The sequence below is a fragment of the Trichomycterus rosablanca genome, chromosome 6 (genome assembly GCF_030014385.1).
Source record: "Trichomycterus rosablanca isolate fTriRos1 chromosome 6, fTriRos1.hap1, whole genome shotgun sequence".
Classification (NCBI taxonomy): domain Eukaryota; kingdom Metazoa; phylum Chordata; class Actinopteri; order Siluriformes; family Trichomycteridae; genus Trichomycterus; species Trichomycterus rosablanca.
The window spans coordinates 32,570,757-32,583,373 of record NC_085993.1 but is presented as its reverse complement, the minus strand read 5'-3'; the positions used below and the strand labels follow the sequence as shown (position 1 = coordinate 32,583,373).

The following is a 12,617-nucleotide window of genomic DNA, read 5'->3' as shown; positions in this document are numbered from 1 at the left end:
TTACATTCATGACAGGAACAGTAGTTACTCATTATGTAAAGTTTATCAGTTCACAAGTTTAATGTCAAACACAGTCATGGACAATTTTATATCTCCAATTCACCTCACTGTATGTCTTTGGACTATGGGAGGAAACCCATGCAGACATGGGGAGAACATGCAAAGTCCACAAAGAAAGGACCTGGACCGCCCCACCTGGGGATCGAACCCAGGACCTTTTTGCTGTGAGGTGACAGTGCTACCCACTAAGCCACCGTGCCACCCCTTTGTGGTGTAAAATGCAAAAACTCCCTCTGCAGCAGTAACAGCATCTTCTGTGTTACCTGGTCTTTACCTGACGAACTCTCTCCTTTAGCTGCAGTTCTGCGTTTTGCTGAACTACCACCTTCATTTGACACTGACATGTATGTGTTAGCTTTGCAGGTCATGCATTCTGCTTCCCAAGGATCCCGACTGAGACAAAAATGTGTTTACATACATACAATAAAAATTCGTCTTTGAATTTTCATTTGCGCTTGGACATCTTCAGACTACAAAAGTTGGATCATGGACATCTTTGGGGATTAGGAAATCCCGGCCGAACACCTTTTTTCTTTTTTTAGGTCTAGTTCCGTTTTCAGTTGTGAACAGTAAATGTTGTGGTTGGGTGAGAGGCTCTTTGGGCCATGTAAAGAACTTTAAAAGCTAGAGGGAATTAAACATGCCAATCTGGCTAAAACCAAAACATGAACATTGCAGTATGTATGCTAGATCAATAAAACTTTATGGCTTGTTGTTGTTGTTTTTGTTGTTATTAAAAATTAATAAGAAAATAACTCATCATGTTACTGGTTCGGCATGGCAATGGATGGCCTCCTACCTGGAAGGGCGCTCCTACCAGGATCTATATCCCCTCCATGCACTCACTCAACTGGTGTACCTCAGGGCTCTGTACTTGGCCCACTTCTATTCTCTATCTACACCCGCTTTCTGGGTAAGGTCATAACCTCCCATTGCTTCTCTTACCACTCCTATGCAGATGATACTCAGCTCATTCTGTCATTTCCTCCTTCAGACACACAAGTCTCAGCTCGCATCTCAGCATGTCTGTGAGATATCTCACAATGTCAGCTCATCATCTAAAACTCAATCCCAGCAAGACAGAGCTGTTACTTATTCCTGGAGATCAGTCTCCAACCCAGGACCTAGTCATCTTTCTTGATGACTCCCAGATCAGACCATCTGATAATGTAAGAAGCCTTGGTGTTGTCCTGGATAACCAGCTGACCTTCTCTCCTCATGTAGCCAACATGACAAGATCATGCTGGTTCCTCCTCTACAACATCAGGAAGATTTGTCCATTTCTCTCCATGGAAGCTACTCAGATTCTTGTGCAGTCACTTGTAATCTCATGGTTTCATGTCCACTATTAATCCCTTGCAACTCATTCAAAATGCAGCTGCCCGTCTGGTTTTTAACCAACCTAAACACTGCCACATCACCCCACTGCTGCGTTCTCTTCACTGGCTTCCTGTAGCTGCATGCATTCAGTTTAAAACACTGATGCTCGCCTACAAAGCCAAAAATGAACCAGTTCCAAACTACCTTCGAGGTCTAATCAAACCCCGCTCTGTACCACGCAACCTCCGAGCCACTAGTCTCGCTCGACTTGATCCTTCACCCAGGACTCGAGGAAGACAAGCATCAAGGCTCTTCTCTGTACTTGCACCCAAGTGGTGGAACGAACTTCCCTTGTGTTTAAAAAATGATTAAAAACCCACCTCTGACTTGTACTTACTTACTAATGCTCTTATTCATTTCTTGCAAAACAAACAAACAAACTTGGTTCTAACAGGGTTCCAGCAGATTTGTGTTTTAGGACTGTTGTCTACTTAAACTAGAGTAAGGTAATGTTTACTGTGGAAGCACTTCTGAAAGTCGCTCTGGATAAGAGCGTCTGCTAAATGCCGAAAATGTAAATGTGAATGTTACTGTGTTACTGTTCCCACTTGGCCTACAGCGACACGGTGGTTCAGTGAGTAGCACTGTCGCATCACAGCAAGAAGGTCCTGGTTTTGATTCCCAGGTGGAGTGGTCTCTGCATAGGTTTCCTCCTGGAGTTCCGGTTTCCTCCCACAGTCCAAAGACATGCAAGTGAGGTGAATTGTGAATACTAAGTTGGTTCCTGAATCACCCAGGTTAATGATTCAAATCTTCGTACTGAATCAGGAATCACGAGTCCGAGGTCTCAATTAACCCGGATCCCATGAGACTGGCTGCTGCTAAGTAAGTACGCAAGGCGAGTGAGCAGACTCACCAGAAACACCGCGGACTCAGAAGATTTGGCTGAACCGACTTCACTCCAGTCCGTGAATCTAAGTAATAAGTTAAATATTCCAATAAACAAGCAGTTAAACACACTGGCGTTCGTTATGTGGCTGATTTTATGCACATGCTATTATTATTATTATTATCAGTAGTAGTGGTATAGATTAGTAATGCAGCATATTTTCTTGTAAGCAAAACAACAACAAAATATAGTTATTATTATTAAAATGCAAATGCTTACAGGCTACTTTAGGACTGTACCACTTATGGAGTATCATAGCCCCCATGGTAATTTATTGATTGTTTGTTTTGGTGCCACTGTGGCTGCATGACTGGGCCAAGTTACCATGGCAATTTGTTGTTCACCATCCTCCTTGAACCCTTGATCCATTAATATACCCATCTGATTGGTAGGTGAGTCCACCCCCTTTCCCCCATCCTTGTCTCTATCCCCCATGATCAAGATTCCACTTAGAAAAAAGTGTCAACTTGTCACTGACAAGAGAAGTGTGAGGTGCCAGGAGAATTAAGAGAGAATTATTTATTTACAGAAGATGAGTGCACGGAAGCCAAGTGATATTTGGATGCATTTTCATGCAGTTAATCAATTGCTCGTCTGCCTTCACGCGCACATGAACTTGAGCGACATCCCATTCTTAATCCATAGGGTTTAATATAATGTCGGCCCACCTTTTGCAGCTATAACAGCTTCAACTCTTCTGGGAAGGCTTTCCACAAGGTTTAGGAGTGTGTTTATGGCAATTTTTGACCATTCTTCCAGAAGCGCATTTGTGAGATCAGACACTGATGTTGGACGAGAAGGCCTGGCTCACAGTCTCTGCTCTAATTCATCCCAAAGGTGTTCTGTTGGGTTGAGGTCAGGACTCTGTGCAGGCCAATCAAGTTCTTTCACACCAACTGGCTCATCCATGTCTTTATGGACCTTGCTTTGTGCACTGGTGCGCAGTCATGTTGGAACAGGAAGGGGCCATCCCCAAACTGTTCCCACAAAGTTGGGAGCATGAAATTGTCAAAAATCTCTTGTTATGCTGAATCATTAAAAGTTCCTTTCACTGGAACTAAGGGGCCGAGCCCAACTCCTGAAAAACAACCCCACCCCATAATCCCCCTTCCACCAAACTTTACACTTGGCACAATGCAGTCAGACAAGTACCGTTCTCCTGGCAAACGCCAAACCCAGTTTCGTCCATCGGATTTCCAGACGGAGAAGTGTGATTTATGACTCCAGAGAACACGTCTCCACTGCATTGCGCTTGGTGATGTAAGGCTTGGATGCAGCTGCTCGGCCATGAAAACCCATTCCATGAAGCTCTCTACACACTGTTCTTGAGCTAATCTGAAGGCCACATGAAGTTTGGAGGTCTGTAACGACTGACTCTGCAGAAAGTTGGCGACCTCTGCGCACTATGCGCCTCAGCAACCGCTGACTCCGCTCTGTCATTTTACGTGGTTTACCACTTTGTGGCTGAGTTGCTGTCATTCCCAATCGCTTCCACTTTGTTATAATAGCACTGACAGTCGACTGTGGAATATTTAGTAGCGAGGAAATTTTATGACTGGACTTGTTGCACAGGTGGCATCCTATCACGGTACCATGCTGGAATTCACTGAGCTCCTGAGAACAACCCATTCTTTCACTAATGTTTGAAGAAGCAGTCTGCATGCTTAGGTGCTTGGTTTTATACACCTGTGGCCATGGAAGTGATCGGATCACTTGAATTCAATGATTTGGATGGGTGAGTGAATACTTTTGGTAATATAGTGTATCAGTACAAGTGACTCAAGTGAACCGGATCACATTACTGAGTGACTCAGATTAACCCGAGTCCATAAAATGAACCGAATTCACCACCGCTACTTTAAACATGACGAATCCTAATAAATAAGTAAATAAAGAAATAAACCCCGCCCATTATATATGAACGGGCGTGGCTTAATTTATTCGACTCCGCCATTCCTACCAATTCCTTTACAGTTGACAAGTGTAACTCTTACCTCTCATTTTTTCAAACAAAAGTTGAGAATATCCACAATTTTCTGACAGTTTCCCCTGTCATCTCTGTTTCTCCGCCTATCTCATCTCAATTTATTACCCAGCCTCTGTCTCAGTTCTCACCTGTGTCTCTTTTGGACCTATCTGAGATCTTAACAGGGATGCGAAGCTCCACTTGTGTTTTGGATCCTGCTCCATCAAAACTTGTTAAGGGTTGTTTTCCAGTTATCTCATCACTTATCACAGAGATAATCAATTCCTCTCTTAGTTCTGGCTCAGTCCCTCAATCACTCAAATTGGCTGCTGTTACTCCCATACTTAAAAAACCTGGACTTGACTCTAACATTATGAGTAACTTTCGGCCCATTTCCAATCTTCCATTTCTGTCGAAAATACTGGAACGTGTTGTTGCCTCACAGCTCAAAGATCACCTAAATTCCAATAATCTATTTGAATCATTTCAGTCTGGTTTCCGCCCCCAGCACAGCACTGAGTCAGCCCTCCTCAAAGTCACAAATGACCTTCTTCTTTCCTCAGACTCTGGACAAATTAATATTCTCGTCCTCCTTGATCTTACTGCAGCTTTTGACACCATTAATCACTCCATTCTTCTGTCCCGCCTTGAATCCTCTGTCAACATCACTGGTACTGCCCTTTTGTGGTTAAGGTCATATCTCATAAACAGACAACAGTTTGTTAATATCAACAATTGTAGTTCTGCCATTGCTCCACTGTCCCAAGGCGTTCCCCAAGGCTCAGTGTTAGGTCCCCTTTTGTTTATTCTTTATATGCTCCCCCTTGGTGACATCATACGTCGGCATGGTTTACATTTCCACTGCTATGCTGATGATATTCAGCTTTACATCTCCTCCAAATCCATTAATACTGAACTTCACTCCACTCTGACAAATTGCATCACTGAAATGAAATTGTGGATGAAAGCTAATTTCCTCAAATTAAACTGTGAAAAATCAGATATGATCATCGTAGGTCCTACAACCCTGGCAAAAACCACAAAAAATTTTCAAATTACCATTGATAATGACACTTTGTCTCCGTCTTCTAACATCCGAAATCTTGGTGTAATTTTTGATAGCAACCTCTCTTTTGACCGCCATGTAAATCACATCACCAAAACTGCTTTCTTTCATCTAAAAAACATAGCACGTCTACGTCCATCACTCTCTTTTTCTGCCGCCGAAACCTTGATTCATGCTTTTATTACATCCAGAATTGATTATTGCAATAGCATCCTTTATGGTACATCTAACAAAATCCTAAAAAAACTTCAGTATATCCAGAATTCAGCTGCTCGCCTCCTTACTCATACTCGCTCCCGTGATCATATTACACCTGTTCTACAAAAACTTCATTGGCTTCCCGTTGCTCAACGCATTCAATTCAAAATTCTTCTATTCACTCACAAAGCTCTCCATAATCAGGCCCCATCCTACCTCACCGACCTGCTCCATCAGCACATTCCCTCCCGTAGCCTTCGCTCTTCTGAGGCTAACCTACTGTCCATACCCTCTAGGACCAAGCACCGGACCTGGGGTGACAGGGCCTTTTCCATAGCTGCTCCATCTTTATGGAATGCTCTCCCCAAACACCTACGAGATTGTCCTGACCTGTCCAAATTCAAGTCACTTCTCAAAACTCATCTATTCAGAGTGGCATTTAACTTGTAACAACACAAAATAAATGCTTTTATTTTTGCTATTCTTTTTAATAGTTTTTATACTTAGATCACGACAGAAATGTGAAGTCCTAGATCCTAAAACTTGTAAAGTTTTCAGTTTCCTGATTGCATGTAAATCTGTCCTGTTTCTGTCTAATTTTAAGAAATTGTTCTATATTTGTTGTTCTCTCTCATAATTTAGCTAATTTTTAATGAACTGTCTTATGCTGCTCTCTTTGTTTTTATCTTAATTATTCTTGATGTTGATGTACTATTTTGATTTTGTACTATGATTTGTATGGTGTATGTACGTATTTGTTTTGATTATTTGTCTTATGTAAAGCGTCTTTGAGTATCTTGAAAAGCGCTATATAAATAAAATGTATTATTATTATTATTATTATGATGTAATGACAGCGGCGACAAGATGGCGGCGGGCAGCAGAGCGAAGTGAGGATGTCAACATTGCATTTCTCCACCAGAAACGAGATGTGACGCTTTGACTCTTCACGTCATCAGTACAGTCGGGGTGTAATTATCTCAAACTTAAACGCACTGCACAATAATAGCAGCCTGGAGGGAGTTTTTACCCTGAATTCAGAGTAAAGCAGTGGGTGAGAGTTGTTTTGATGTACTTAAGCTAACAGCTCTGCGGCTGTATGCAGCATCAGTAAACCTGTGAGGAACTTTGAACAGCGGACCGTTACTTTACCGTCATGATGATCTGATCACTGCACAATGACTCACATCTCCCGTTACTTTGCACGGAATGTCTACTGTTTGCTGTAGCGTGTTTGCTGTTTGAGATCGGACCTGCACACTCAGCTGATGCTGTTCACATCCTTCAACCTGTGAGGATCAGAAATACAATCTGAACCTGATCAGACAGAAGTATTAAAGATCATGGCACACTCACCGGTTCAGGGCAGTTTACCGGGCATGCAGGTAACGCATCCAGCTTTAAATTCTCTTAGATTGTAGTCCAAGTATCATCCCTGATCAATGTTTGTTTGTTTGTTTATTAGGATTTTAACGTCATGTTTTACACTTTGGTTTTATTCATGACAGGAACGGTAGTTACTCATTACACAAGGTTCATCAGTTCACAAGGTTATATCAAACACAGTCACAGACATCCCAAGTTGCAAAAACTCATTTCAGGGAGGTACCCCCGGACCTGGACCTGGACCCCCCCATAAAAAAAGCCAAAAAACCTCTCGTACACACCAAAGGAACTTTTAGGAGCTGCTAACTGTTCGCGTCACAAACACATTAATGTGTACTACATAGTGCACTAGATAGTGTAAAAGATAATAGATTTATGTTCCCTACATAGTGCACTAGATTGTATATTAGAAAAGAATTTATGTTCCACACTTAGTGCACTAGATAGTGTACTAGATAACAGACTTATGTTTCTTACATAATGCTTTAGGTAGCGTATTAGTTAATGGATTTAGGTTCCCTACATAGTGCACTAAATTGTATATCAGATAACGGTTTTATGTTCCCTACATAGTGCACTAGATAATATTTTAGATATGAATTTATGTTCCCTACGTAGTGCACTAGATAGTGAATTAGACAATTGGTTTATGTTCCCTACACAGTGCACTAGATTGTATATCAGATCACAGATTTATGTTCCCTACATAGTGCACTAGATAGGGAATTAGACAATTGGTTTATGTTCCCTACACAGTGCACTAGATTGTATATCAGATCACGGATTTATGTTCCCTTCATAGTGCACTAGATAGTGTATTAGATAACGCATTCATGTTCACTACATAGTGCACTAGAAAGTATAACTAGATGATGATTTGTGTTCCTTACATAGTGCACTAGATAGTGTATTACATAATTAATTATGTTCCCTACATAGTGCACTAAATTGTATATCAGATAACGGATTTATGTTCCCTACATAGTGGCGTGTGTGCGTGCGCGCGTGCGTTCGTTCGTTCGTTCGTTCTAGATGGGAGATTTTATCTGACTTGTGGGCATCAGGGAGCCGCTGTGTATATGCAGGAGACTTGGGATGTCTGCAGTCATGGACAAAGTAGTGTCTCCAATTTACCTCTACCTTTACACGGGGAGACCATGCAAACTCCACACAGAAAGGACCCGGACCGCCCCACCTAGGGATCGAACCCAGGACCTTCTTGCTGTGAAGCGACAGTGCTACCCACTAAGCCACCGTGCCCCCCCCAGATCAAACTAAAACATTTGAGTATCTTAACTAAAGCAGAACAACAAACATCACTAGTGTTTTCAACATTAACCCATTACTATCTAGCTAAAACAAGCAACAAGCCATGCATTTTTCAGGGTCATCTGGAGTATTATCTGGGTACTCCTACTATATTTGGAGAATCACTGATCTAAGCATATTACAGTAGTTACAAAGTTCTCTGCACCTGTCGTGCAGAATAGCTGAATGCACCAGATTGTGGGATGGTGCACTTGCAGAAAATCAGCAATCCATTCATTTGTTTTAACAGCATGGTTGAAGGTGCATCAAGTGCCTTTGCTTGTTCTAATGTAAACAAAAAGCAACAGTCAGTAGAAAAAGTGCTCTTACTTGCAGGTTATCAAACTAATTGTACTGGCAGGAACATTTGGCAGCAATAATAAAAATAATAATGTCCTTGAAAAACTTTAGTAGCTTCTTTAACATGAAGGCTGCACATTAAATAAAACCTTTTCAACCAATAGCAACTTCTATTCAAATAAAACGAACAACAAATTAAACTTGGGTGGCACGGTGGATTAGTGGGTAGCACTGTTGCTTCACAGCGAGAAGGTCTTGGGTTCGATCCCCAGTCCTTTTAGTCAGTCTGGGTCCTTTCTGTGTGGAGTTTGAATGTTCTCCCCATGTCTGTGTGGGTTTCCTCCAGGAGCTCCAGTTTCCTCCCACAGTCCAAAGACATGCAAGTTAGGTGAATTGGGCATACAAAATTGTCCATGACCGTGTTTGACATTAAAGACTTGAGCTGACGTAAAATCCTAATAAATATATAAATCATCTGGGGTGCCTCAAGTGCCATCATTGGTACTCCTACCATATTTGGAGAACCACTGATCTAAGCATTGTCAGTCCTAATGAGAATCACAACATACTCATCTCTGCCACTGCCAGCTCCCTCTCATGTAATCAATAAGGAAATATAAGTAAACTAAATGTCATATCCATTATTTAAACCAAGTAGTGTATTGAACATGCTGCAGCAGGTGTTTTAGTTTGTAAGGAAATTATTTTAGTATTAAATAAGTCATCATTATTTGTATCTGTATCACTTTAACCTGCATAGCACCTTAATCTTAATCTGCACCTTAATCTGTATATTGTTTTTAGCTGTATATCTTGTTTATAGTACATTCAATAATATATTCAACTTCATAGATCTTGTTCATACCACTGCTATTTACCCACTGTAAATAATGTATATCATAGATACCGTATATCCTGCACTTTCTGCTTATTGCACTTCTGGTTAGATGCTAAACTGCATTTCGTTGCCTTGTGACAATAAAGTTGAATCTAATCTAAAGTTGAATCTAATTACAATCCCCAGTTCTTCACTGGTGTAAATTAAATGTTCAATCTAATGTTGACTTCAGTTTCCCCACTTCTGTTTCAGAGTTTGAAAGCAGATCCAGAGCAGCTGTTCACCAAGCTGGAACGCATCGGCAAGGGCTCATTTGGTGAGGTCTTCAAAGGCATTGACAATCGCACACAGAAGGTGGTGGCCATCAAGATCATTGACCTGGAGGAAGCAGAGGATGAGATCGAGGACATCCAGCAGGAGATCACAGTGTTAAGCCAGTGCGACAGCCCCTTTGTCACCAAGTACTATGGCTCCTACCTGAAAGTAAGAAACAACATTTATATGATTATGCAAATAAAAATGGTAAAAATGAACAGAATGTAAAAATAGCAGCACTATTAAGCCCTGCCGGTATATAAAATGAGTGTTGTAGTAGTTTGTGTGCTTTCAGTGCTTTGTCACAATTTTAAATTACTATAGCCAACTAGTCCAGTACCTGAACCGCTGAGCCACCACTGCCCTCTGGATCCCAGCACTCTCTCTCTGTAATATTCCAGTGGTGGTTGTGAAATGTTTACGACCTGGTTGTCAGGACAGGAAGGGAATTAGTGTGAATATGTTTTATGATCAAACATCAAACTGTGGTGTAGCCTGAAGAACAGTTATTAAAAGCTTTTTGAGATGCTTTTAAGGACATACTTATGCACTTGGGGATTGAGAGCTGATATACAGGGCTATGTCTAAGGGAGGTGCACTTGTCAGTACACTTTTAGTACTGGACTTAGTTGCGCCGTGGTTCATTTCTGAGGCTCGCGTGCCTGTTGTTGGCGCTTTCAGTGGTGGACAGGGGTCAGAATGGGCACCCTGAGTGGTCTGCGGCAATGCAGCCCCATGCACAACAAACTGTGATGCACTGTGTATTCTGACACCTTTCTTTGAGCTACAGTAGCTCGTCTGTTGGATCGGACCACACAGGCCAGCCTTTGCTCCCTACGTGCATCAATGAGCATTGGCCGCCCATGACCTTGTCGCCGGTTTACCACTGTTCCTTCCTTGGACCACTTTTGATAGATACTGACCACTGCAGACCGGGAACACCCCACAAAAGCTGCAGTGGAGCTGGAGATGGAGATGCTCTGATCCAGTCGTCTAGCCATCACTATTTGGTCCTTGTCAAACTCGCTCAAATCCTCACGTTTGCCCATTTTTCCTGCTTCTAACGTCAACTTTGAGGATAAAATGTTCACTTGCTGCCTAATATATCCCACCCACTAACAGGTGCCGTGAAGAGATAATCAGTGTTATTCACTTCACCTGTCAGTGGTCATAATGTTATGCCAGGTCGGTATAAATTAAAATGATGTCTTTAACTGGCCACTTCAAACATTAACTTTGTTAGTTAGCAGTTAACTGGTTAGTCATACAAAAAAATTGGCATTCCAGTGGTGCAGCGGTCTTATCTGCTAGCACACCACCATTTAGAACTCATGCTCTCAAATTTAAATCTGATTGGTTCTACCAACCTGGACAGGCATTCAACAGACACAGTTAGTTGTGTCTGAGGGAGGAAAGGTCGGATGTGCTTTCTGCTTATTGCCCCTGCAAAGTGTGACCTCCACGTCTAGTAGAGGCACCGACATGAGTAGCGGGAAACAAGTGTCCAGTTGTGCAAAGGAGGTATGATGTGTTCATTTTTATTTATCACTGTTTATTACCAATGTGATGCCAACAATAAGCACGTAGTCAAAATCAAATGCTACTCAGAGTACATACAAGTACACTTTTGTTAAACTGTACCTCTTCAGTGTCTAATGCAGCCTTTCTCAACCGGGGTGCCGTCTGGCTTCGTCAGGGGTGCCGTCAAAAATATTGTCACGTTACTGATATTATGAAATAAATTAAAAATAAAATAATAAAATACAAAAAAGTCAACTTATCATGAAAATGTAGACCATTAGCCGCCTCAAACATCAAATTTTGTCTCACACGCCCCTTTCCCCATGCTACAACGTCAATGCGGGTTGCATGCATTGCCAATAGTGATGAGTCGTTCGCGAACGATCCGATTCTGTTGAATGGCTCTTTAAAATGAACAAAAGGAACCGAGTCGCGCCTCTGGGAGCCGTTACAATACATATTTATATTTCTGTGCAGTTCTTAGTTCTTCTTACTGGCTGTAATACCATTCCGCTTCTATCAGTAGAGGGAATTAATCAGTCATAATAAGAGCTGTTTATTGTCGAAATTCAAATCACTTTCAGTATCGCGGAGAGAGCGAACGACACACACACATACAGAGAGAGAGCTCATTACCTCATTAATGTAAATATTATAATTTTTATTGTTATTATTTTGCACTGTTTTTATTAATATTTTATTCTATTTTATGCACATGTAACTGTTTTGTATATAATTCTTCTTTTTTATTGTTATTTTTATTATTTCTATTTTTATTATTATGTCATTTTTATTATTTATTATTAGTGCATCTGTAACTTGCTTTGGCAAAACGAATGTCCTTATTTGTCATGCCAATAAAGCTTCTTTTGTTAGCAGTCCGAGGGATGCAGAGTGTGTTTTTTAATACATTTTAGACTGGGGTGACTCGAGATTTTGAATACTTTTAAAGGGTGCCGTGACTGAAAAAAGGTTGAGAAACACTGGTCTAATGTACTGTGGTAAAATGTGTAAAGCATTTAAATTCCAACTACTAGTAGGTTCTTTCCTGTTTCAGCATGATCGTGTTTGTCTGCACAAAGAGAGTTCCATTAAGACATCATTTAAAGAGTTTGACATCGATAAATGTTAGTGGCCTGCACATAGGCCGGATCTTGACGCCACTTAACACCTCTGGGATGAATTAAAACCTCACTTGTGAGCCAGGCTTTCTTGCCCAGTAGCAATGCCTAACCTCTGAAGGATTCTTTAACTGATCTATACCATGTACCCACTAGCCTGGCTAGTCTTGATACACCAATCAGAACTCGAGGAGAAAAGGCTTCAAGGCTCTTTTCTGTACTAGCATGAACCTCTCCTGTCTGTTCTTTTCAAAAGATGATGAAAGACC

General features: G+C 41.4%; 1 protein-coding gene across 1 annotated transcript in view; it reads left to right on the top strand.

Moving 5' to 3' along the window:
* Window positions 1-12,617, top strand: part of stk24b (serine/threonine kinase 24b (STE20 homolog, yeast)) — a 30,387-nt gene that overhangs the window by 5,585 nt on the left and 12,185 nt on the right. The window contains exons 2-3 of the mRNA XM_062997682.1: window positions 6,417-6,944; window positions 9,644-9,874. Coding sequence (XP_062853752.1) covers window positions 6,903-6,944; window positions 9,644-9,874 — 273 coding nt within the window. The 5' untranslated portion in view covers window positions 6,417-6,902. The remainder of the gene's footprint in view (window positions 1-6,416; window positions 6,945-9,643; window positions 9,875-12,617) is intronic.